This window comes from Macaca thibetana, chromosome 5 (genome assembly GCF_024542745.1).
Source record: "Macaca thibetana thibetana isolate TM-01 chromosome 5, ASM2454274v1, whole genome shotgun sequence".
Classification (NCBI taxonomy): Eukaryota; Metazoa; Chordata; class Mammalia; order Primates; family Cercopithecidae; genus Macaca; species Macaca thibetana.
In genome coordinates, this window is record NC_065582.1 from 181,300,009 (window position 1) to 181,326,307 (window position 26,299).

The window sequence follows — 26,299 nt, forward strand, 5'->3', positions numbered from 1 at the left end:
CTACTGGGTTCCTGCAATGTGTTGGTCTTCCTGAGGGGCCGCGCAATAAAGCAGACACAGAACCCAATGGAGGAGATGCCGGGAGGCAGCAGGTGTGTGTGCAAGGAGCAGACGCATGGCAGGCAGAGAGCAGGGCTCGGGGCAGTGGGAACCGGGGGCTCGGGAGGCCTCCCAAGCTGAGCCTGAAGTAGGCACCCCGGGAGCTGGGCCAGTGGCGCAGGGCAGTGGGGGCAGCTCCGCAAGCTCGGAGGCCCGTGTAGCCAGAGCAGGGAGGAACGAGGGCTGGGTGAGTGAACGCATGAATCAGTGCACAGATGAGTGAGGGAGGAATGAGTGAGTGAGGAAGTGGCAGAATGAATGAATGAGGGAGGGAATGAGTGAATGTACAAGGGATGAGTAAAAGAATGAATGAATGAGTGGAGTTGGTCAACAGGGAAGCAGGATGTCCCAGCCCCGTAGAGGAGGCGGTGTGTACCGTGTGGCCTCACCCCCTCTCCTTGCAGATGCACAGGCAAAGCCTCCTCCCCTTCTTCCCGCAGTGCCTGCCCTGGTCCCTGCCACCATCCCCCACCTCCCCCATCACAGGGACCCTCTGAGCTGCTTTGGGGGAGCCTTGCCCTCGGAACCTGCCACTGTGCAAACTGCCCAATGTCTGATCGCTCACACAGAACCCTGAGTGCTCGTCCCAGATTGACTTATATCCCGTGGAAGCAGATGAATGACTCTTCTGAGGTTTAGAGTGTCTCTTCCACCCACCTTTCCCAGCCCTTTGGCCCGTGGGTGTGGACAGAGCTGGCAAACAGCCCGATGAGGAGGCCCCGGAACCGAGCCTCATTCCACCCTGATAGGGATCAGACGGCGGGTCCAGGCGGACGAGGAGCTGGCAATGAGCAGTCAGCAGAGGCCGCCAGCCAGGGCTCCAGGAACTTGCTTGTTTTCACCGCACTTTCCCTGAGGCCTTCAGCCTCCCCGTGACAAGGCTCCACTGCCCTAGGCCCGCCCCTGGGCACTAAGAATCTGGTGGCTCATCGGGAGATCCCAGGAGCGATTCCTGCTCCAGAACAGCCTCCCTGCTGGCTGGCTCGGCCTTGTCCTGTCCAAGCCCCTGTCGCTTGGCGTCACTGCCCCTCTGCCCTCCCCATCTCGGGCTCTTCAGCATAGGCTGTGCTCCTTGAATGGGGGTGCGAGAGCACATGACGGGCACACAGCACCTCAGCGTCACATCCTCCACACCTGCTGGGAGCGCCCTGGGCTGTGGGCTATGTGCTGTGTAGCCTGTTTCTCAAAACAACCCTGGGGGCACCACCCATGCAGAACTCATAGCCCTGGTTGCCACCCTGTCCAGTACCCCATGCTGATGGGCCTCTCACTGCCCCCTTGGCAGCACACTGACCCCTCACTGCCCTTCCCTCGGGCCCTGGGCCCTGAGACGTGTCATTGAGGAAATTATAACTGGATGCGCTTAAGTGGCACTTTGCTGGCCTTCCAGGAGGTAGGGATGGGGGCAGCATCTTTGTGGAAGGCCCCGGGTACCAGGCTCTGAACCAGCTAATTACTGACTCAAGCCCTGCTGGGAAGCTGCTTCCACCCTCAGAGCCTCCAGCGGCTGATGCCCTGAGTGGGCGGGTGAGACCCAGCAGACAAGATGAGACAGATGCTCGTCAGGCACAGGCGTCCCAGCTGTGACCCCTGACCTGAGGTCTGGATGTGGGCATTTTCTGCAGACCCTGCAGGTGCCAGGCCCTGGGAGGCACCCTGGGGCTTCCACAGGCCAAACAGGTACAGTTCCTACTCTGGGGCACACACGGAGTGGGTGTGGCAGAAGCTGGCTGCGGATGTGAGTGGGCAGATGCTGGGGTCACCATGCAGGGTGGCTGAGCAGCCAGATGCCCAGGCTGCCTGGGGCAGACCCCTGCTATGCCCTTTGCCCGCCCGCCTGACCTAGGCAAGTAGTTCAGCGTCTTGGGACTCAGTTTTCCCACTGTGAAGACCTGAGAGTTAGGGACGATGGTAGTGGCTGCCATAACCAAGTACCACAGACTTCATGGCTTAAAATGACAGAGATGTTTGCTCCTATGGTTCTGGAGGCCAGAGGTCCTAATCAAGGTGTCGAGGTCCTAATCAAGCCAGGCTGCTTTCTTCTGGGGGATGTGGGGAGAGTGTCTCAGCCTCCTCTACTGGCTCTAGTGTTTTCCGCAGTCCTTGGTACACCTCGGCCCTCAGACCCCTCTCTCTGCTCTCTGTCTCCATCATCTCATGGCCTACCCCTCTGTGAGTCTGGACTCCCCTCCTCTAAAGACACCGAGGACCCACCGTGATGTCACCATAACTTCATGACACCTGCAAAGACCCTGTTTCCAAATAAAGTCACATTCACAGGTCTATGGGGTTAGGACTTGGCCGTATCTCTTGACAGGGACACAGCTCACCACAGCACCACCCTTGCAGGGTGCCTGTGAGCATTCGATGGCCTGCCTGCCTCAGTGGGAGTGCAGGGTGGCATTTGCTGCCATCCCTGGTCCTGTGGGTCACAGCGAAGCTCCTGTCCTTTGCAGAGACATTCCCTGCATGCCTGCATGTGTCGAACGCTCCCGTCCCTCCATGCTTTGTGTGTCACACGTGGTTTCGGGCCCTGAGGGGGCCCATTTTCCTCGCTTATCTCTGCTAAGCAGCCTCAGGGAGTGAGTACCTGCTCTGGGCCAGGCCCCTCGCTGGGGTCGCGAAGGCTCCCACCCTGGAGAAGGTCTCAGGCTGTGTCTGGCATTCAGCCTCCTACCCTGCTGGACGTGGGGCTGTGGCTTCTACTCAGACAGCTCTGGTGAGAACTGGGGACCGTTGCCCATCGGCAAACATCCGTGCAGACCCAGGCCAGCTCCACCCCATTCACAGAGAGCAGGGCCCAGGCTGGCCTAATCTGTTCCAGTGCACCCCTGCCCTCGGGGTGTCTAGGGCTCCGGTCCTGCATCTGCCGGCTGCCAGCACTGCCACATTTGGGGCTTTGGGCAGCTAGCCTGGTAGTGGGGGTGGAGGGAGGTGGGAATAAGCCTTTCCCAGCCCTCCCAGCGCTCACCCCCTCTGGATGATCAGGAATCTGCTCCAGCCTCTGGGGAGCCTCCGTTCCTGGGTATTTGCTAGAGCCCCAGAGGATGCTGTGTGCGCAGTGGAGCTTCTCCCCTAGGGCCAATTATTGTCCTGTCTGTTGAGAGGCGTTTAAGAGCCCAGGCATCACCTGGGAGGTGTTGTTGTCCCATTTCCCATGTGGAGAGACCGAGGCTCAGAGAGCCTCACCGACCTGCCCACGGCCAGGCAGATAATAAGTGGGGCCTGGACTTGGGATTAGCATCCTGGTCTGCCTGGCTCCGTGCTCCGTAGTCAGCATGGCGAATGCAAGCTGGGAGTCATCTGACACGTCTCGGGCAGCCCGTCTCATCTCAGCAAATTGCAGCCGGAGGTGATCATCATCACCTCTTTATGGTTGTGACCGTGTGCAGGCGCCAGGGACTCGACCAGGTCACACGGCCAGGATTCAAATGGAGGCTTGAGGGACTCCAGACCTGTGTTCTGTCAGGCGCACACTGGCTCTGCTCCTCACTGACCAGCCCCGCCGCTGCACCCAACTCTCCCGCGTCCTAGCCCCACCCTAAACGCCTGCCTGTGTCTCCCTGGCTGCAGACACCCACTGTTTGGCCGCAACGTGCCCCTGTCCAGCGGCTCTGGCTTCATCATGTCAGAGGCCGGCCTGATCATCACCAATGCCCACGTGGTGTCCAGCAACAACGCTGCCTCGGGCAGGCAGCAGCTCAAGGTGCAGCTACAGAATGGGGACTCCTATGAGGCCACCATCAAAGACATCGACAAGAAGTCGGACATCGCCACCATCAAGATCCATCCCAAGGTGTGTGGGCGTGGACGGAGGGGCACAAGCACCTGGGGCTGGGCATGGCGGCCTCTTCCCAGATGCCAGACCCCAGAGGCGAGCTAGCCTCACCTTCCATCGGTCAGTGGGAGGAACCCGGGCCCAGGGAGGACTGGCACCTGGCCCAGGGTCACGGCTCAGAAAAGACCTGGAGCCCAGGTCTTTGGACTCCTTGCCCTGTGCTCCCCGAGCCACTAGATGCAGGACAGAGCCAGGAAGCGTGCGGCCCACAATGGGTGGGCTGTGGTCCCGTATCACACCCCATGGAGGTGCTTCACTTTCCTACCTGGGCCCACTACTGGGGATGCACCTGCCCCGTGGGATGGCGTCTGGGTGTGGGCGTGGAGGCCAGTGGGCTGCCGTAGGGAACACTTGGGACAGGGGCCCCATCCCTCCACCTTCACATCTCTACCTCCCACCAGCTGACCCACCAGAGGCCTGCACTGAGGCCCCCAGAATCCTCTTGTTCCTCCACTAGCTGTTTCCGGAAGGCCTGCTCTCAGCCAGGCGCTGACTGCACTCCTCTAATTCTCACCCCAGGCCTGGGAGGAAAGGGCCTGTACGAGTCCATTTTCACACTGCTATAAAGAACTACCTGAGACTGGGTCATTTATGAAGAGAAGTGGCTTCGTTGACTCACAGTTCTGTAGGTTGTACAGGAAGCATGACCGGGAGGCCTCAGGAGACTTACAATCATGACGGAAGGCAAAGAGGAAGCAGGCACGTCTTCTCATGGCAGAGCTGGAGAGAGAGAGAGAGTAAAGGGAGATGTGTCACACACTTTTAAACCATCAGATCTCACTACTACGAGAACAGCATGGGAGAAGTCTGCCCCCATAATCCCATCACCTCCCACCAGGCCCCTCCCCCAACACGTGGGGATTACAATTTCACATATTTGGGTGGAGACACAGAGCCAAGCCATATCACGGCCCTCATTATCTTGGGATTTCAGATGGGGAAACTGAGGCTTGGAAGTTAGGTAACTCGCCCAAGATCGCAGTGCACTAGAGCAGGGCCAGCCCGCTCAGCTAGGACCCCAGCCTCCCTCCAGCTTGTTCTTGTCTTGCCCAACGCCATGGTTATGTGACCCTGAGGACCAGAGTCAAGTTACCTGCGGCCTCCCCATGCCATGAGGTCACTAAGTCCCATGTCTCACACCAGCGCTGGACCCGGAGCTTCCCTCGGGCTGGGAAGTTCACCTTGGCTGGTTTGAATTTGGCTTCCTCTCTTTCTGAATGAAAGTTTACAGCATTTGTGATGAAGTCTTTTGCGAAGGGGGTTTCCTCTTGCCCCATCAAGGGAGAGGAGATTTAATGGTTCCAAGGAGTTCCCCTAATGGGGACCCTTCCCTGCTTTTCAGCCCTTTCACGGTTGCTATTGAGTCTGGGGGCACCTCCATTTTAAAGACAAGGAAACCCACTGAGGGGTGTGCTCAAGGACAGGAGTTGGCAAATTTTCTTTTCTTTTTTTTTTTGAAACGGAGTTTCGCCCTTGTTGCCCAGGCTGGAGTGCAATGGCTGGAGATCTCGGCTCACCACAACCTCCACCTCCCAGATTCAAGCGATTCTCTTGCCTCAGCCTCCCGAGTAGCTGGGGTTACAGGCATGTGCCACCATACCCGGCCAATTTTTTTGTATTTTTAGTAGAGACGGGGTTTCTTCATGTTGGTCAGGCTGGTCTCGAACTCCTGACCACAGGTGATCCTCCCGCCTTGACCTCCCAAAGTGCTGGGATTATAGGCATGAGCCACCGCGCCCACCCTTTTTTTTTTTTTTTGAGCCGGGTTCTTGCTCTCTCACCCAAGCTAGAGTGCAGTAGCAGGATCTCAGCTCACTGCAACCTCCACCTCCCAGGTTCAAGTGATTCTCCTGTCTCAGTCTCCTGAGTAGCTGTGACTACAGGTGCCTGCCACTACCCCCGGCTAATTTTTGTATTTTTAGTAGAGATGGGTTTCACCATGTTGGCCAGGCTAGTCTTGAACTTCTGACCTCAGGTCATCCCCCTGCCTTGGCCTCCCAAAGTGCTAGGATTACAGGAATGAGCTACTGTGCCCAGCCCCCAAATTTCCCTTCCCTTCCCTTCCCTTCCCTCCCCTCCCCTCCCTTTCCTTTCCTTCCTCTCTCCCTCCCTCCGTCCCTCCCTCCTCCCTCTCTCTTTCTTCCTTTTTTGTTTTTTTGTCAGGGTCTCACTCTGTTGCCTAGGTTGGAGTGCAGTGACACAATCACGGCTGACTGCAGCCTCAAACTCCTGGGCTCAAGGAATTCTCCCACCTTGGCCTTCCGAATAGCAGGGACTACAGGCACGCACCACCACACCTAGCTAATTTTTAAATTTTTGGTAGAGACAAGATCTCGCTGTATTGCCCAGGCTGGTCTGCAACTCCTGGGCTCAAGCAATCTTCCTGCCTCGGCCTCTCAAAGCGTTGGGATTACAGGCATGACCATGGTGCCCAGCCAACAAACTTTCCATGAAGCCAAATGGTAAATATTTTATCTTTGCAAGCCCTGTGGTCTGTCACAACCATGCATCTCTGCAGTGGCAAGAACGCAGCCATAGCTGCACAGGTGGGTGTGGCTGTGTTCCAGTAAAGCTTGATTCACAAAACAGGCAACGAGCGGCCTTTGGGCCTTGGGCCAGTTTGCAAACCCTGCTCAAGGACCCCCATAGGAAGAGGAGAGCAAGACTAGGGGCAGGTCTGTCTGTCCCCTGCCGGCGGCTGTGGCGGAATGCTGGCAGGACTGGGGGAGTGGTGTCCAGGTGGGGCTGAGCAGGATGCCCCACCAGCCACCTGTGGCAAATGGCTGCCAGCAGAGCTAGTGTGATTCACGTCCTGCAGGCCCTGGTAAGCACCCATGGCTATGACCTGAGGTGGGAAACGCCCTCCTAGCCCCTAAGCATTAAATCGAGCCATGGGAAAGGCTCCTGACTCTCACCTGTGCACCCTGCTTGGGTGCAGGGAGGATGGACCGACCCTTCCCAGCTCATCAGCCCTCACCTGTGCACCCTCCTTGGGTGCAGGGAGGATGGACCGACCCTTCCCAGCTCATGGCCCTCACCTGTGCACCCTCCTTGGGTGCAGGGAGGATGGACCGACCCTTCCCAGCTCACGGCCCTCACCTGTGCGCCCTCCTTGGGTGCAGGGAGGATGGACCGACCCTTCCCAGCTCAGGGCCCTCACCTGTGCACCCTCCTTGGGTGCAGGGAGGATGGGCTGACCCTTCCCAGCTCACAGCCTCACCTGTGCACCCTCCTTGGGTGCAGGGAGGATGGGCTGACCCTCCCCAGCTCACGGTCCTCACCTGTGCACCCTCCTTGGGTGCAGGGAGGATGGACCGACCCTTCCCAGCTCACGGTCCTCACCTGTGCACCCTCCTTGGGTGCAGGGAGGATGGGCTGACCCTCCCCAGTTCACGGCCCTCACCTGTGCGCCCTCCTTGGGTGCAGGGAGGATGGGCCGACCCTTCCCAGCTCACGGCCCTCACCTGTGCACCCTCCTTGGGTGCAGGGAGGATGGACCGACCCTTCCCAGCTCACAGCCTCACCTGTGCGCCCTCCTTGGGTGCAGGGAGGATGGGCTGACCCTCCCCAGTTCACGGCCCTCACCTGTGCACCCTCCTTGGGTGCAGGGAGGATGGACCGACCCTTCCCAGCTCACGGCCCTCACCTGTGCACCCTCCTTGGGTGCAGGGAGGATGGGCTGACCCTTCCCAGCTCACAGCCTCACCTGTGCACCCTCCATGGGTGCAGGGAGGATGGACCGACCCTTCCCAGCTCACAGCCTCACCTGTGCACCCTCCATGGGTGCAGGGAGGATGGGCCGACCCTTCCCAGCTCACAGCCTCACCTGTGCACCCTCCATGGGTGCAGGGAGGATGGGCTGACCCTCCCCAGCTCACGGCCTCACCTGTGCGCCCTCCTTGGGTGCAGGGAGGATGGGCTGACCCTTCCCAGCTCACAGCCTCACCTGTGCACCCTCCTTGGGTGCAGGGAGGATGGGCTGACCCTCCCCAGCTCACGGTCCTCACCTGTGCACCCTCCTTGGGTGCAGGGAGGATGGGCTGACCCTTCCCAGCTCACAGCCCTCACCTGTGCACCCTCCTTGGGTGCAGGGAGGATGGGCCGACCCTCCCCAGCTCACGGCCTCCCGGAGTTTCAGACGTTGTTATTTCTGCCTCTTCGGCTGGTCAGCAATGGAAAATGTCATCTCTCCGGGTCTTCGCCTTCCAATGTGCAGGCCCGGTTCCGCCACCTGGGGTTCTCTCTGCCATTGTCTGAAGCTCCTTGAGCCCCAGCGGCACAGAGAATAGAGGAGCGGCCTGAGCCTTTCCCTCACCAGCACCCGCCCACCAAGTGCTCCTTTAATCCTGCGCGGGGCTCCACGTCGCCCCCGTTATTGGTAGCTTTCTCCTCGTATTGAAAGCTAGAAACTTTCTCATTTGACATGATAGTGTATCGTAAAAGGGAAGAGGACTGGTGGAGGGGAGCCGTCCAGAGGGCCAGAGGCATGGGGTCCTGCCTCCCTGATCTCCTGAGCTGGGGTGAGGCTCATGCGACCTGGCGGATCGCAGACCCACGGGAAGCTACAGGGTAGTGCCACAAGGTCCCAGGAGCCTTTCCCCAGCTTCCCTCAATGGTGACATATTAGGTAATGGGTGCAAAACCAGAACCAGGAAGTTGATGTGGGTACGAGCACAGAACCGCCTTCCCCGAGTTACGTGTGCATCTGTGCTTCGGCACCTTCTAACAAGCACCGGGGACCACCTTCTCAGAGTGTGCACCACGCAGCTTCTGGAACACAGAGCCCGGCTGCTCTCCCAGCTCCCAGCCTAGTTGCAGAGTCAGATAATCAGGCTCTGCTGGCCCCACGCAAAAGCAGAACAGGAGTGTGCAGGTGTCTCAGCGTGCACGGCGGGAGTGGAGCTTGGCTAGTGGCATCACCTCTCCAGGCCTGAGTCCCCGTGTGTCTGTATTGGAAGATGAGACTGAACTGGATCAAGGATTTCAAACCGGGGCTCCCGGAGTCCTTAGCTGGGCTCCGGGGACCCGCAGATCTCTCTCCATCAAATGCGTCAGTTTGTGTGTGGTGCATATGCAGTAGTAGTTTTTACCAGGTGTCTGCAGCTTTTACCAGATTTTTAGAGGACATGTGGCCATCAGATCATTGGGCTCAACAACCTTGGAGGCTGTGGTCAGCTGCACCCTGTGTGCACCGCCCATGATGAGCACCCATGCCTGCCCTGGGGGAACCTTTGCTCTCTGGCACAGCTGAGCCTCTGTTCCATGGACTCCAGCCCTGGGTCTCAGCACGGGGCTGCCCTGGTCTTGGTCTGCACTGGTGACCTGCCTGAGCCTTCGCAGTCCTGATGGCTTTGCACAGATGTGCCTGCCTTCTCTGGGACCCCCCGTGCCAGGATCTGACTCCGGTCCCCACTGAACGTAGACGGCTAAGCCTCCCTCTCTGTGTCTTCTTCCCTCTTCTAGAAAAAGCTCCCTGTGTTGTTGCTGGGCCACTCGGCTGACCTGCGGCCTGGGGAGTTTGTGGTGGCCATCGGCAGTCCCTTCGCCCTGCAGAACACCGTGACAACGGGCATCGTCAGCACTGCCCAGCGGGAGGGCAGGGAGCTGGGCCTCCGGGACTCCGACATGGACTACATCCAGACGGACGCCATCATCAACGTGAGTCCCAGGGACGGGAGGCCGGGGCACCTGCCATCTGTGCCCAAGACCTCAACCTCAAGGTAGTCTCTGACTCGGCTTGCCCCCATCCCCAGAGCCATTCTGTCACTCGACACATCCACTTGCTAGAAAGTTCTCTCTTTACATTCAGTGGAGCTCTACTCCTGTGACTTCCACCCCAGGGTGCCAGTCACCCTGGGAGTCAGAGGCTGCTGTCTTCACTCGGGCAGCCTTTCAGAGAAACAGAGGCATGGCCATGGCCTGGAAACACCTTTGCCCAGCTTACACACTCTGGCCAACGCCGCTTGTCATTATTATTGTGATTATGTTGCTGGCACCTTTAGCATCCACAAAGCACTTCACGCAGATGCCGCAGATCATGTCCATCCAGCTTTGCCGTGACTCAGGCGCTTGGCTGGAATCTGAGTCTTTGTAGAGGGTCCCCCAGGCCAGCAGGATAGGAAGTAGCACCTCCATTCTCCATGCATCAGGTGGTGCTGCCCGGCCTCCAGGGTGTAGATGCCAAAGCATATGGTTTGTGCAGAGAACAGTAACAGTCAGACCTCGGTCATCAGGCGGCCGTCCACATGGCCTCTGTGGGCTTGGCCTTCTTATCTGTGAAACGGGGACAGCACTGAGGCCTTTCAATGCTGCTGAGGATGAGATCTGCTTATGCGTCTCTGCACTGGTTAGAGGTAGAGCTGGAAGAAGGAGCTCCGGGAACCCTCAGGCGGGGTCAGGCACCGCTAATGCTGTTTCCTCCCCCTGCAGTACGGGAACTCCGGGGGACCGCTGGTGAACCTGGTAAGTGTCCCCTAGAGCCCAAATCTCTAGATTTCTGGGGCTCTTCTCACATGGGGGTGCTGAGCCTTGAGGCAGGACACGCCCCACAATATGGTCCTAGAACATTAATTAACACCAACTATCAGGAGTGCAGCTGGGCTGGAGGCCTGGAAGGAGGAAAGACCAAGGCTGCCCCAAGTGCCTCAGGGATGCTGGTGGCCGCCAGGAGTGAGGACTCACCCACGAGCAGCAGCTCAGTCCAGGAGCGTGTGCCTGTCAGGGGAGCTGGGGCAAGGGAGACGCAGGTGTGGGGCTGCTCACCCCAGCCCTCCCTGCCCTGGGTGTACACACAGGATGACAGGGGCACCCTCGTTCTCCCCTTCCCAGTTGTGTCTTGAGCCTCAGAGTCAAGCTCAGCCTCATCCCAGGTGAGATTTTTCCAGAATAAGCCAGGAAGCTCAGTTCAGAGCTCCTAGGCCCTGAAGAATCGGATAGTCTCACCCCTGGAGCTCCTGTCCATGGTGGGGGAGGTGCCCAGGTGTGAACAAGGCCCAGCCCCATGTGAGCCACATGAGATGGCTCTGGAGGGATGCTGGGCAGGAAGACCTGGCAGCTGATGTGAGATCAGGGAGGGCTTCGTGGAGGTGAGCATTACACAACAGCGATTGAGATTGAAGAGGACTGGGTACAGGAGGAAGAAATCCCAGGGAGACGGCACAGCATGAGCATTGGGGGAAGTTTAGGGAGGGGGAGATCAGACAAGGGGACAATGAAAGGGCTGGTGGCCCATGTCCTGCTGCCTCAGGCCTCGTGTGCAGATGGGGCTTCACCCTGTGTGCCTGAGATGTCTCCCAGGCTTTTGGCAGGGCTGAGGGCATGCCCTGGCTTCAAGGAAGCTCGTGTGTGTGGTTTAGGCTGGAGGCCAGGAAGCCAGGCCCAGGAGGCTGCTCCACGTGGTCCAGGCAGTAGCGATGGGCACAGAGGGCCAAGGGTGGACACAGAACTCAATCTACTGGATCTCACACTTGGCTGCTCTTCCTGCCTCCTGAGCTTCCAGGGACCAGGAGGACAAAGGGTGCCTTGACCCAAAGCTTTGCCCCAGGCCCCAGAGGGTCCCCTGATGAGCTGGCCAGGCCCTGGCTGGGAGGGCAGCGCTAGGGGTATATGCCAGGCTGTAGGGTGGGGCTCCTTTCCAGGAGCAGGCCTGAACGTGAGGTTCCCAGGGGCCAGGTCAGATCCTGCCCAGGTGGCACCAGCCTCATGGGGGGCAGGGCAGGTTGGGAGGGGCACCAAAGAGACAGATGGGGCTCAAGGAGCTCCCCTGGCCCCACCTGTCAGCCCCCTACTTCTGGAAGGAAGGGATAGACATGGTCTCAGTCTCCGACATGCCTCACCATGTTCCTGCCTCTCTCGGTCCCTCCAAATGTGGCTTGGCAGTGTCCCTGGTCCCATGGCCCTGCTTCTTAGAGGCAGAGTGGCCAGAGCCTGGGGGCAGGCCCAAGCTGCAAGCTTCCCTGGAAATACTCTCCAGGGATAGGAAGGGGGATCTCCGGGATTTGGAGAGGTGGGGGGTCACTGACCCAGGTGTGATCCTGAGAATGACCTTTTCAGGGGAGTCAGGGGCTGTAGGGTGATTGACAGCCGGGGTCAGCCTCTAGCAACAGAGCTGCGGACACAGTGCTTTGTGGGCAGGGGTTTGCCTGGGTTCCTCCAACCAATGCCTGCTCTTACCTCCCTGCCCAGGATGGCGAGGTCATTGGCATCAACACGCTAAAGGTCACGGCTGGCATCTCCTTTGCCATCCCCTCGGACCGTATCACACGGTTCCTCACAGAGTTCCAAGACAAGCAGATCAAAGGTAAAGAGCTCACCTGGAGGGGGCCAGAGGCAGGGGGTACTCTCCCAGGGCTACAGCCCCTTAGCACCCCAGTCCTGGGACCAAGGCCCATCAGAGGTGCTGGGTGAACCTTGCTCACTACTGGACAGGTCCTCTCTGCCCACCCCAAAGCTGTGAGACCCCCAGGACAGCTTATCCTCAGCCTCTTTCAGGATCTTCCCCCTGCCTATCATCAATTCATGGTCAGGTTCACCCCATGCCCCTCCAAGGCTGTCTCCTTTTGGCTGGTGATCTCGGATCTCAGCCTCTACCGTCAGCTTCTTGGAGTCCCTAAGCTGCTCTCATCTGGACTGCTCCTTAGTTGTCAGGTGTTTCTTTCCTTCTATCCATCCATCCATCCACTCACCCACCCACCCACCTATCCACCCATCCATTCACCCATCCATCCATCCATCCATCCATCCTTTCACCCACCCATCCATCTATCTATTCACCCATCCATTCACTCATCCATCTGTCCATCCATCCACCCGCCCACCCATCCACCCACACATCCATCCACCCACACACCCATCCATCCATCTACCCACCCACCCATCCACTCACCCATCCATCCGTCTCTCCATTCACCCATCCATTCACCTACCCACTCATCTATCCATCCACCCATCCATCCAATCATCCATTCACCCATCCATCCATTCATCTACCCACTCATCCACCTATCCACCCACCCACCCATCCATTCATTCACCCTCCATCCACCCACACCTTTCTACCCATCTACCCATCAATCCACCCACCCATTCATCCACCCATCTTTCCATCCACCCATTTACCATCCATCCATCCATCCATCCACCTATCTATCCATCCACCCATCCACCCAGCCTTCACCCATTCATCTGTCCACCTATCCATCATCCATCCACCCACCCACCCAGCCATTCATCCATCCATCCACCCACCCACCCAGCCATTCATCCATCCATCCACCCACCCACCCAGCCATTCATCTATCCATCCTCCCACCCACCCATCCATCGTTCTCTCTATCCATTCACCCATCCATTTACTCATTCATCCGTCCATCCGTCCATCCATCCACCCACCCACCCATCCACCCACACAACCATCCATCCACCCACACACCCATCCACCCACCCATCCATCCATCTAACCATCCATCCAATCATCCATTCATCCACCCATTCATCCACCCATCCACCCACCCATCCACCCATCCACCCATCCATCCATCCATCCATCCATCAATCCACCATCCATCTACCCACACCTTTCTACCCATCTACCCATCCATCCACCCACTCATCCATCTACCCACCCATCTTTCCATTCACTCATTTACCATCTATCCATCCATCCATTCATCCATCCACCTATCCATCCATCCACCCATCTGTCCATCCACCCATCCACCCAACCATTCACCCATTCATCTATTCACCTATCCATCATTCATCCATCCATCTATCCACCCACCCACCCACCCAGCCATTCACCCATCCATCCACCTGTCCATCATCCATCCATTCTATATCCATCCATCTACCCATCCATTCAACCAACCACTCATTTATCCTTCCACCCACCAATTTTTCCATCCATCCATCTATCCACCATCCATCCATTTACCCATCCATCCATCCATCTACTCATCCATTCATCCACTCATCCACCCACCTGTCCACCCATTCACCCACCTGTCCACCATTTCTTCCTTCCTTTATTTTTTTCCTTTATTTTTTCCTTCTCTCCTTCTTTCCACCCATCCACCCACCCACTCATTCACCTGTCTACCTATCCATCCATCCATCTGTCCACCCACCTGTCCCTCTATCCCTGTTCATCTATTCTTCCATCCTTCTACCCACTCCTGAGTACTCTCTCTTCCAGCCTGTGGCCCATGCAGATCACATGGTAGAATATCCTCTATGCCAGGGGAGCAGAGTCCAATACCCCGTCTTTGGAAGTCACCCTCCTCCAAGCCCCCATTTCCTCACCCCCATCCAAAAGGGATGCCCAGCCCACCTGCCCACTCCTAGATTGCCATGAGCACCCATCTGGGAGAGGTCTCGCCAGGGCACTAGGCAACTCTCCCAGGTAAGAGCACACCCATTGCCTCCTCAAGTGAGCAGTTGCAACCACCTTCCAGAGCAGGGCCATGCTTCCAATCACAGGGCCTTTCCTGGGGGCCTCTACCTCCCCGCCTTCTCTACTTTCCTAGTGAGCTTCTCCCTTCTGCCATTGTGTCTCCCATGCCCACCTCCTGCCCAACACCTAGGCCTGACTCAGCAACTCACACTTCCACATTGCTTTGCTGTCTCCTCCCAGCCCCCTCACTGGCAGTTCATTGAGAGCAGGGGGCCTCCTCATGTTTGCCCCCTCCTCCATGACCCTGTCAGCCAAGCACATGGACCCCAGTGCAGCCAAGGCCGGTGCCATGAGGGCTAGTCACATGAAGAGCTGCTGTTGAGGATGCCGCCATTGTCCTTCCGTGTCCATTATGGGAAGACAATCTGGAGCCAGGCAGAGCCTGTCTTGCCCAAAGAAGCTGAAGTCTTCTACTCTTGAACAGTGAGGACCATCTAATCTCTTGAGCCCTTTTCCTGTTGGCTTCTAGGAAGCTCAGAACTAGATTCAGGGATGCACCCACACCCGTCCTAGTGTGCTCCTTTCTCTAATGAGCGAGCCTTTCCTGTTGAATTATCCCATTCTCCATGGGTGCCTTTGACTTCAGCCTCCTTACTGGAAATTAGCAGAGCTGCAGTTTGCACACACTGAGCTATGAGGTGACTTTACTTGGAAGTGGATGATAGTGTCCTCTTCCCTTCTTGCCTCTCTCTTTCTCCTCTGAGACAGGATCCCACCAGGGCCTGGGTTTCCTCCTTTGTTTTACAGGGACTGTCCCAGTTAGTGCTGACCTCATCCCAGACCCCCTGAGAGACATCCCCTGTTCTCAGAGCTGTATCCCCTCCCCAAGAACAGCACAGACTAACTGAGGAGCCTGATAAACCTTAGCGGCATGGCACATTTGCCATTTTAAAATCCTTCTGAAGTTGACTGGTGTTTGTACTTGCTTTTCTTTTTTATTTAATAAAATGCAATGATCCAAACCCAGTTAATCTAAAGTTCTTTGAAATGAACCATCTTTTTATTAAATCAAGGAGATGTTAAGTACATTTCTTATTCTTGTCTGGGGGTGGGGTGCAGAGGCCTCTGGGGGGCTTTCAGGGTAAAGAGTGGCCACCATGCATGTTGGGGGAGCCCCAGGAGGGCTTGGGGTCCAGCCAGCCTTAGGACCAGAGTGTAGCCCCACATGGGGTGATGTGGGGTGTTTGATTCATGGAGTAGGGCCGTTTGCGGGCATCTGCCCCTCTGTGGATTATGAGGGACAGTGCAGTTCATAGGTGGGAGACCTCTGGCCTGGGGGGTAAACCCCTCATTTATCCTGTGGCCCGCAAGCCAAGGGAGAGCTGTAGGGAGAGGAGGGGACAGGGACAGGGGCATGAGCGTTCCCTGGTCTCAGACATCACAGAGTTCCCAGATCTCTGACATTACAGGATTCCCCGATCTCAGAGACCACAGGGTTCTCAGAAGTCACAGGGACCCCTGGTCTCAAAAACCATAAGTTTCCCTGGTCTCAGAAGTCACAGTGTTCCCCAGTCTCAGAGGTCACAGGGTCACTTGGTCTCAGAAGCCATAAGGTCCCCAAGTCTCAGGCCCCTGTGCTGGGTGGAGTCCTGAGTCCTTCACAATAGTGGAAAAGGCTGGCGGAGGCAGCCCAGCCACCTGGCAGGAGCAGGGCGGGGAGCAGGATGGGCAGGGAGCCTGGTGGCCTGGTGCTTGGTGTGTGTTCTGCTCACCTCTTAAGTTCAAGGAGAAGAGGCTTTAGAGTCTCCTAGCCTGAGCACAGCCAGTCGCTTTCCTCAGCTCCGGCCCAGAGGCATTACCGGGCCTCTGCTTTCCCAACCGCACGGTGGGTCTAAGTCGGACGGGACCACAGGCATTGTTCAAGTGCGGGCTCTGTGCCTTGGACTCCTGTGGGCTGTGAGCCAGAGGTTTTCCCGTTTTCCCTCCCGTTTTCCTTCTAGCAGGGAGACGGGCCACAAAAATGCCCCCAGATGCCACAGATCAGAGTGAGGGGTGCTGGGAGGAGGCCGGGGCAGGGCTGGGGCCTCGAGTGTGAGGGCTGCACAAGGGGGCAGGAGACCTCTCTGAGGAGGTGACCCACCTCTGGCAGAGACTGTGGGAAGGGAGCGGGGCAGGCTCTGGAGATTGCCGGGGACTCGCAGGCAGTGGGAGCGGGAAGGGCCGATGTCCCAGGTGGGCTGTGCGGGGCCTGTTGAGGATCCCATGCCCTGGATTTAGAAGCCAGCTAGAGAGTGATCCCCCGGATTTACGCCTCCAGCCTGGCCCCTCCCACTCCAGGCTCGGACGGGCAGCTGCTTGTGGGACGGCCCCACTGATGTCCACGGGCAGTTCCCACTCAGAGCACCTGACAAGACCCCGCTCCTGCAGCCCCAGCTGCTGTCCCCACTCAGTTACGTCAGCCTTGTCCCTCTGTCCCCCACACACCTCATCCGCTGTCAGCGAGTCCATTGGTCCAGGCTTCAGGACGCATCCACCCCCGGCCTTGCCACCGCTCCGCCTCCACCTCCACCTCCGGGTCCAGCGCTGGGGCACTCGCTGCCCTGGACCATCACCTCTCTGGGTTCCTCCGGATGCTGCCCCATCCCCCACAGACCGTCCCACAGCCAGAGAGGCCCTTTCAAAACTAAAGGCAGATCACGTCTGGTGATTCAAGATCAAATCCAAAGCCTTCCAGGACCCAGTGGACCCAGGGGTCAGGCTTACCGGCCGGCTCTGACCCCATCTCCCACATGGCTTGTTCATCAACTGTTCATCTTTGGTGTGTTTAAATATTTGGTGCATTAAAAGCATTTAGGTTATGTGTGTTCTTATTAGTAGGTTGTGAGAGTTCTTTCTACATTCTGGATAGGAGTCCTTTATCAGATAAGCAAATTGCAAATATTTTCTCCCAGTCTGTGGCTTGTCTTTTCATTCTCTGAACAGTGTCTTTAAAGAGCAGAAGTTTTGTAAATTGTGATGAAGTGTGTTTTCCCAATTTGTCATGCATTTGGTGTTGTGTCTACGAAGTCTTTGCTAACCCAAGATCAGAAAGATTTTTCTCCTACAATTTCTTCAAGAAGTTTTACTTTTTGAGGTTTCAGATTTAGGACTACAATGCATTTTGAATTTGTATATTTTTAAATAGTGCAAAGTATAGATCGAAGTTTGGGGGGTTTTTGTTGTTTTTTGCCTTGGAAATTCAATTGTTCTAGCACCATCTGTTGAAAGACTGTTCTCTACTGAAGTGCCTTCACACCGTTGTCAAAAAGAGAATGACCCTATGCCATTCCAGCTATCTGTCTTCAGGCAGATTCGGTATTGCACTGGCTCGATTACTGTGGCCTCACAGTAGGTCTAAAAGGCAGGTGATGTGAGTCCCCCGACTTTATTCTTCCTTTTCCAAGTTGCATGGGCTCCTCAGACCCTTTGCATTTCTATATAAATTTCAGAATAAGCTTGTCAATTTCTATATAAAGAAAAATAAAGCCTGCTGATGATCTGATGGGGATTGCATTGAATTTACAGATCAATTTGGGGAAATTTGGCATTTTAACCATGGTAACTTTTCTGACCCATGAATACAGAATACCTCTCCATTTATTTACATCTTCTTTAACTTCTCTCTGCAATGTTTTATAGTTTTCAGTGTATTGGTTTTGGGGCATTTTTCATCAGATTTATTCGTAAGTATTTCTTAATTTTGATGCTACTATAAATGATGTATTCTTTGAAATTTCAGTTTCTGGTGGTTGGTTAAGAGTATTCAAATTAAAATGATTTTTGGATGTTCACCATAAGATATCCTGTAAGCTCGATAACTCACTTACTGCTTCTAGAAACTTTTTTTGTAGATTCCATCAGATTTACTACATACATGGCTATACAGTCTGTGAATAAAGACAGTTTTACTTCTTCCTTTCCAATCTGAATGCTTTTTTTTCTCTTGCCTGGCTAGAACTTCCAGTAAAATATTGAATGAAAGAGGTAAGAGCGAACATCCTTGTCTCGTTCCTGATCTTGGAGAGAAAAGCACTCAGTCTTTCACCACTGAGTATGACGCTAGCTAAAAACTTGCATAGGTATCCTCTATCAGGTTGAAAAGTTCCCTTCTGTTTCTGGTTTTTATTGGGAATGGATGTTACATGTTGTCAGAGGCTTTTTGTGCATCTCTGGAGATGATCATATGGTTTTCTTTTCTAGTCTGTTAATGTGGTAAATTGCATTGGTTGATTTTTAAATGTTAAACCAAGTGTACATTCCTGGGATGAACCTCATTTATCACTTATTTATGATGTATTATCCTTTTTTTTTTTTTTTTTTTTTGAGATGGAGTCTCACTCTGTCCCCCAGGCTGGAGTGCAGTGGTGTAATCTTGGCTCACTGCAACCTCTGCCTCCCAGGCTCAAGTGATTCTCCTGCCTCAGCCTCCCATGTAGCTGGGATTACAGGTGCCCACCATCATGCCCAGATAATTTTTGTATTTTTGGGAAAGATGGGGTTTCACCACATTGGCCAGGCTGGTCCCAAACTCCTGACCTTAGGTGATCTGCCCACCTTGGTCTCCCAAAGTGCTGGGATTACAGGTATAAGCCACCATGCCTGGCTGTACTATCCTTTTTAATGTATTGTTGGATTTTATTTGTTTAAAGAATTTTTGTATCTGTTTTCATGAGCGATATTGGTCTAGTTTTCTCTTCTGGTTGTTGTATCCAGATAATGAGGTTAGAAGTAGTCACTCATTTTCAGTTTTCGGGTGGAGTTTGTATAGAATTAATACTACTTCTTCCCTAAACATCTGGTAGAATGCGCCAGTGAGCTCTTTTGGGCTTGAAGTTTTTTTGTAGGAAGATTTTTTAACTCCAAATTCAATTTCTTTAATAGATATAGTGCTATTTGAGTGATCTGTTTCTTCTTGAATGAGCTTTGGTGGTTTGGAAATTTCAAGAAATTTGCTTCTTTTATCTAAGTGATTAAATTCATTGACGTCAAGTTGTTCATAATAGTCTCTTATTATTCTTCTAATATCTGTAGAATCTGTAGTGATGTCACCTCTGTAATTCGTGATATTGAAAACTGTCTTTTTGTCATGATCAAGCTTGCTAAAGATTTACCAATTTTATTGATCTCAAAGAATCAACTTTTAGTTTTTATTTTCACTGTTATGTTTCTTTGACTTACATTCTTATCTTTATTTCATTGATTTATACTATTGATTTCATTGAGTCACACTCAACTTTATTATTATTATTATTTTTTTTTTTTTTGAGACGGAGTCTCGCTCTGTTGCCCAGGCTGGAGTGCAGTGGCCGGATCTCAGCTCGCTGCAAGCTCCGCCTCCTGAGTTTATGCAATTCTCCTGCCTCAGCCTCCCGAGTAGCTGGGACTACAGACGCCGGCCACCTTGCCCGGCTAGTTTTTTGTATTTTTTTTTTAGTAGAGACGGGGTTTCACTGTGTTAGCCAGGATGGTCTCGATCTCCTGACCTCGTGATCCACCCGTCTCGGCCTCCCAAAGTGCTGGGATTACAGGCCTGAGCCACCGCGCCCGGCCTCAGCTTTATTATTGATTCACATTCAGCTTTATTGATTCACACTCATCTTTATTATTGAGTCACATTCTCAGCTTTGTTATTGATTCACATGCATCTTTATTACTGAGTTACACTCATCTTTATTGATTCACACTCATCTTTATTATTGAGTCACACTCTGAGCTTTATTACTGATTCACACTATCAGGTTTATTATTGATTCACACTCTCAGCTTTAGTATTGACTCATACTCTCAGCTTTATTGAATCACACTCTCAGCTTTGAGTCACACTCTCAGCTTTATTGATTCACACTCTTACCTTTATTATTAATTCACACTCTCAACTTTATTATTGATTCATACTTTTAGCTTTATTTTTTTTTTCTTCTGGTTATTCTGGGTTTTATTTGGTCTTTTTCTAGTTTTTAAGATGGAAACTGAGGTTATTGATTTGAAACTTATTTTCTAACATAGGCACTTCAGTACTATTAATTTCCCTCTACCTCTACAACCTATGAATTTTAATATATTATACATTCATTTTTATTCAGTTGAACAGAGTTTCTAATTTCTCTTTTTACTTATCTGAAGATGAGTAATTTAGAGTGTTTTATTTAGTTTCCAAGTACTTGGGAATTTTCCAGATACCTATTGTTGATTTCTAATTGTGGTCAGAATTCTTATATAAAATGAAAATTCTAAATTTATTGACTCTTGTTTATTTCTGGGTCTGAGACACCTGTTAAGTCACAGATTGGAGCAGCTCGGGGGATGGAGACAGTATCTCAGTGAGGTGTGTGTGCAGTGCCCCAGCCACAGGGCCTGGCAAATGGTTGGTACTCACTGGACATTAGCAGCGAGTATTGTTTTGGGGAAGGCCAGTGGGAGGTGATGAGTTCAGTTCCAAGCAGGGAACATTTGGGGAACCAGCAGTATGCAAGCCAGAAAGGAGAGCCCCACTGGCCACTGGGGTTGGGTTGGAGCTCACGTGGTTGGATGCAGGATGGGGTGGACATGAAGCCACCTGTGGGGCGAGCACACTAGAGCTAGAACACCCTACAGCTCCATGATGACGGTCAGGAGAGGGCAGCTTTGCCGGACCACAGGGGGACTGGGCCGGCTTAAGCAGAATGACACCTGCTGCTTCCTGGTCCTGCAGGGGAACTTCTGTCCTCTGCCTGTCCTCTGAGGGAGGGTGGCGGCTTTTTGCAGCAGCCCTAACAGAGTCTCGCCGTGTTTCATTTCCAGACTGGAAGAAGCGCTTCATCGGCATACGGATGCGGACGATCACACCAAGGCGAGTATCTGAAGAGTGCTGTCCCCTGCTGCCCCTTCCTCTCGTCCCTCACCCTGGCCCTCCCTCCAGACCCTGGCTGGCTGTGCTCGGCTCCTTGCAGGTGCCCAGATGGGCCAATGCACTCAGGCCTCTGATCGTTGCTCAGGCCGGTCCTTGTGCTTGGACCTTTCCCTCTTTGCCTTATAGATTCCTTCTGTTCTTTCAGGACACCATCTCTTTCCTGTGGCTGCTATAACAAATTACTATAAGCCTGGTGACTTAAAACAGCAGAAATGTGTTTCCTCTCAGTTCCGGAAGTAGGAGGTCTGAAGTCAAGGGGTCAGCAGGGCTGCACTGCCTCTGAGGCTCCACGGAAAGCTACTTCCTTGCCCCTTCCAGCTTCTGCTGGCTCCAGGTGTCCTTGGCTTGTGGCTCTCTCCCTGCAGTCTCTGCCTCTGTCTTCACTTGACCTTCTTTCTCTCTGAATATCTGTGTGCACATCTCTCTCTTGTTTCTCTTATGAAAACATCCATCATTGGAGTTAGGGCTCGCTCTAAACCAAGAAGGTCTCATCTCAAGATCTTCAACTAATGACATCCATAAAGTCCTATTTCCAAACAAGGTCACATTCTGAGGTTCTGGGTGTATATGAATTTGGGGGCACACTATTCTGCATTCTCAGGACACTCAAGTGGGATAAGGTGCCTCCTCGTAGCACACAGAGCCCTGGCCTCTCTCCCCAGCCTTGAACTCATCCTGCTGTGTCGGAATCACCTGTGTTGGGACTGCCCCACCCCATCCTGCCTCCTCGGCTGTCGGCTCCTTGGGAGCAAGGACTGTGACCTGCTCATTCCTCCACTCTGCCCCAGTACTAGGTCCACTGCAGAGCAGGTGCCTAGAAATGCTGAATGAGTGCAAGAAAGAAGGGGCTGGGGGAGAGGAAGTGGGGGCAGGATAGAAGGGAGGCTGGAAATGCAAAGTTGAGCTTCAAGGTTTGAAGAAGGGAGAGGTCACTGCATTGGGAGCCTAGGAAGAACTCAAGAATGCTCAAGCGACCATTTCCTCGAACAACACAGTCCCTAAAGCTGTCATTCCTCCTGTTTCACCAACTCTGCTAATCTAGGGGTGACATTTGAAAAAAATTATAATCAACATTCAGTACACCAATTTATCTTTTGTTTCTTTCTGTCTGTCTCTTTTATCTGTCTGTCCATCCCACCTCTGTCCAGTCTTCTATCTGTCCGTTCCATGACTCAGCATCATCTGTCCGTTCCATGACTCAGCATTGGCTGTCCATTCCATGACTCAGCATCGCCTGTCTGTCCATTTCTCCTTCTATCCACCCATCCATCATCATTCCTTCTTCCATCCATCCATCTATCCTTCCGCCCCTCCTCACACTATCCACCCACTCTTTCCTCTCTTCACACTTCTAACCAGCCATTGCTACCACATTTCTCTTGAGAAGCACATCTGGTAGGGGACACAGAGTGGCCAGTGGTGGGACAGGGCAGTGTGGGGGCCCAGAGGAGGCTCCTCTTCTGGCCTGATGCTGGAGGGAGGGAAGGGCAGCTTCATACCAAGGAGCTGGGCAAAGGCTCAGAGGAGGGGCCTTGACAGCAGACTCTTTCCAGCCTGGTGGATGAGCTGAAGGCCAGCAACCCAGATTTCCCAGAGGTCAGCAGTGGAATTTACGTGCAAGAGGTTACGCCGAATTCGCCTTCTCAGAGGTAGGCTCTGCCAGAGGAGACAGGGAGATTGCTGGAGGCATGGGGCAGGTGTGAGATCTGGGCTAGGACTGCCCCACTGTTCTCATGTGACCTTGAGCTTCCCAGCAAAGTGATGGGGAAGGGGCAGGTGAATTCTAGTGTGTCTGCTAAGCCAGGGGAGGCTGGAGAGCTGAATGGTCCCTAGAGCCCTGACCGTGTCCATCCTAAGTCCACAATGTCGTTTCCTTCAAGAAGCAGAGACTGAGGAGTACCTGTTGGGCTAAGAGCCCGCTCTAAGCCAGACTCTTTCACCAGCTGCGGACCAGCCTGAGTCCTGGGTCTTTCTGGAACTCACCTTCTCATTGTAAAATGGAGATAATTTAGCCTTTTTTTTTTTTTTTTTTTGAGACAGAGTCTCACTCTTGTTGCCCAGGCTGGAGTGCAGTGCCGCAATCTCAGCTCACTGCAACCTCTGCCTCCCAGGCTCAAGCGATTCTGCTACCTCAGTCTTCTGAGTAGCTCGGATTACAGGTGCCCGCCACCACACCTGCTAAGTTTTTTTGTATTTTTAGTAGAGACACGGTTTCACCATGTTGGCCAGGCTGGTCTTGAACTCCTGACCTCAGGCGATCCGCCTGCCTTGGCCTCCCAAAGTGCTGGGATTTCTACCCCCAGGAGACTTTGTAGATGAAATGGATAAAGCACTGCTTTCTTTGAAGTCTTCCAGTACTAGAGAAATGTTAAGCATTGCAACACCATAGGCTGAGGCAGGCGTGCAGCGACACTACCACATGCTGGCATGGCTGACCCACCCCTAGGAAGGGCTCTGAACCAGTCGCCTCCCCTCCTTAGCCTCACTCTTCATCTGCGGTGGGAAAAATCCACGTATAAGTAGATCCACACAGTTCAAACCCATGTTGTTCAAGGGCCAACTGTACTGTGCGTCCTCAGAGGCTAGGCTTGAGGGTGGGAGGCCCTGCGTGACCTTCCGCGATGAGCACAGATGGCACACGAGCCCTGCCCACAGGAGGCCTGCAGTAAAAATTGTTGAGATGGTGTAAGATTTTCCACACGCATCATCTCAGTTAATCCTCACTGCAGCCAGGGATTCGCAGGCTCTTGCCCTCACCCATTTTACACATGGAGGGACTGAGGTTTAGAGAAGTTACTCTTCCAGGTCACACAGCCAGCATGTGTGGGTCCTGATGCTGGTGCCCACGCCGCTGAGCACGGTACCATCACCTTCCTTCCTGGCAGTGGGGAGGTCTCAGTGAACCTCATGCAGAAGGAAGGCCGGCCCCACGAGCTCTGCCTGTCACATAGAAGTCTTCGTAACTGCGGTAACAGCAGTACCTGCTCCTGGGCCTTTGTAATTTGCAAAGCACATTTCCACATAGGACTGTAGACCTGAAAACTGAGGCTCAAGGGGACAGAGTGCCTGGCCCAGCTAGAAGGGCTGCAGCGGGAGCCTGAACCCTCCCTTCTAAGGCATGGGAGAAGCAGTTTGAAAGGTCGTTTGCCTGTCATGTGACACTGGATTTCTTCTGGTGTGAGAGCTTTGGGGCCAGGGCACTGTTCTTTCCCATCGAAACGACTTTTGTTAAAATGTTGTCATTGACCCTGACTGTGCCTCGCCCTGGGCTGGGCCTGGGAAGGCTGTGCCTGTGGAGGCTGTGGGTGGTGACCCCGTTTCTCCTGTTGGCAGAGGCGGCATCCAAGATGGTGACATCATCGTCAAGGTCAACGGGCGTCCTCTGGTGGACTCGAGTGAGCTGCAGGAGGCCGTGCTGACCGAGTCTCCTCTCCTGCTGGAGGTGCGGCGGGGGAACGACGACCTCCTCTTCAGCATCGCACCCGAGGTGGTCATGTGAGGGGGCGCATTCCTCCAGCGCCACGCGCCAGAGCCTGCAGATAACGGAGGGCACCGCTCCCCGAGATCAGGACGAAGGACCACCATCGGTCCTCAGCAGGGTGGCAGCCTTCTCCTGGCTGTCCGGGGCAGAGCGAAGGCTGGGCTTGGCCAGGGGCCCGAATTTCCGCCTGGGGAGTATTGGATCCACCTCCCAGTGCAGGGAGGGAAGCCCAACATCCCCTTGTACAGATGCTCCTGAAAGTCACTTTCAGGTTCTCGGGATATTCACAAAACTGCCTTCCCTGGAGGTCCCCTCCTCTCCTAGCTTCCCGCCTCCGCCCCTGTGAACACCTGTCTGCAGTACCCCCGCTCCTGCCCCTCCTACTGCAGGTCTGGGCTGCCAAGCTTCTTCCCCACTGACAAACGCCCACCTGACCTGAGGCCCCAGCTTCCCTCTGCCCCAGGACTTACCAAGCTGTAGGGCCGAGGCTGCTGCCTGCCAGCCTGGGGTCCCTGGAGGACAGGTCACATCTGATCCCTTCGGGGTGGGGGGTCCAGCCCGGAGCAGGCACTGAGTGAATGCCCCCTGGCTGTGGAGCTGAGCCCCGCCCTGCTGTGAGGATTTCCTCCCCAGGCAGGCAGGAGGCCACGGGGAGCACGTGGAAAGTTGGCTGCTGCCTGGGGAAGCTTCTCCTCCCCAAGATGGTCATGGGGCGGCCTGCAGAGGACAGTGGACGTGGAACTGTGGGGTGTGAGGACTGAGCCGGCTTCCCCTTCCCACGCAGCTCTGGGATGCAGCAGCTGCTCGCATAGAAGTGCCGCCCAGAGGCAAGCGGGCTCCTGGGCATCACCCCCCTCACCCAGGGAACAAGTGTGTCTCAAGGGGCATTTGTGAGCTTTGCTGTAAAACAGATTCCCAGTGTCGCTTGTACTGTATGTTTCTCTACTGTATGGAAAATAAAGTTTACAAGCACATGGTTCTCAGCCAGCAGGGCACTGGGGCAGCCTGCCCACCACTGGCCAGGGTTCTTCCTGGGGATCCATCTAACACATGACTGGGTATACCTGCAAAGACATGGGCCTTTAAAGGGTTTCTATGACAGCCGAGCACTGGGGTACACCAGGCCTCAGGGTCATGTGGCTCTGCGGAGGGCTGGCTCCGAGTCAGGCAGCCCAGCTCAAGTCCTGGCTCCTCCACTTACTTCCAGCTTCATGGTCTTGGGCAAGAGATGTCCCTCTCCCTGCTGTGGCCTCTGCCTCTGTCCAACAGGAAGGCTGGCCCTGCTGCGCTGACCTCCTGGTCGCCCCAGGATGCAAGGTGACGGGTGCAGCACTTGGGAAGCCACCCAGCTTACGGGGAGCTCCCACTAAGCCCCACTGTGCATGTCTGGTCACATGAAGAACCCTTTCCCACATCTGTGCTATTTCACCCTCCCTGCCACCCACCCAGCAATGGGGAAACTGAGGCAGAGAGCGATTTCAACGAGCAGGAGGTCCAGGGACACTGCCTAGAGTAGCTGGAAGCAGAGCACTGGGAGCCGTGAACTTGCCCCCAACCCTC

At 54.5% G+C, this 26,299-nt stretch overlaps 1 protein-coding gene across 3 annotated transcripts in view; it reads left to right on the forward strand.

Moving 5' to 3' along the window:
• HTRA3 (HtrA serine peptidase 3) overlaps positions 1 to 25,710 on the forward strand; it is a 38,728-nt gene extending 13,018 nt beyond the window's left edge. Inside the window, exons 3-9 of one of the 3 annotated variants that reach the window (XM_050792134.1) lie at positions 3,673 to 3,895; positions 9,401 to 9,595; positions 10,367 to 10,399; positions 12,122 to 12,236; positions 21,150 to 21,198; positions 22,812 to 22,907; positions 24,592 to 25,710. In XM_050792134.1, coding sequence (XP_050648091.1) covers positions 3,673 to 3,895; positions 9,401 to 9,595; positions 10,367 to 10,399; positions 12,122 to 12,236; positions 21,150 to 21,198; positions 22,812 to 22,907; positions 24,592 to 24,757 — 877 coding nt within the window. In that variant the 3' untranslated portion in view covers positions 24,758 to 25,710. Of the gene's footprint in view, positions 1 to 3,672; positions 3,896 to 9,400; positions 9,596 to 10,366; positions 10,400 to 12,121; positions 12,237 to 14,570; positions 15,357 to 21,149; positions 21,199 to 22,811; positions 22,908 to 24,591 lie in introns of those variants that run through there. The other 2 variants (XR_007725951.1, XM_050792135.1) reach the window with 2 other exon arrangements.
• Positions 25,711 to 26,299: the final 589 nt, after the last annotated feature.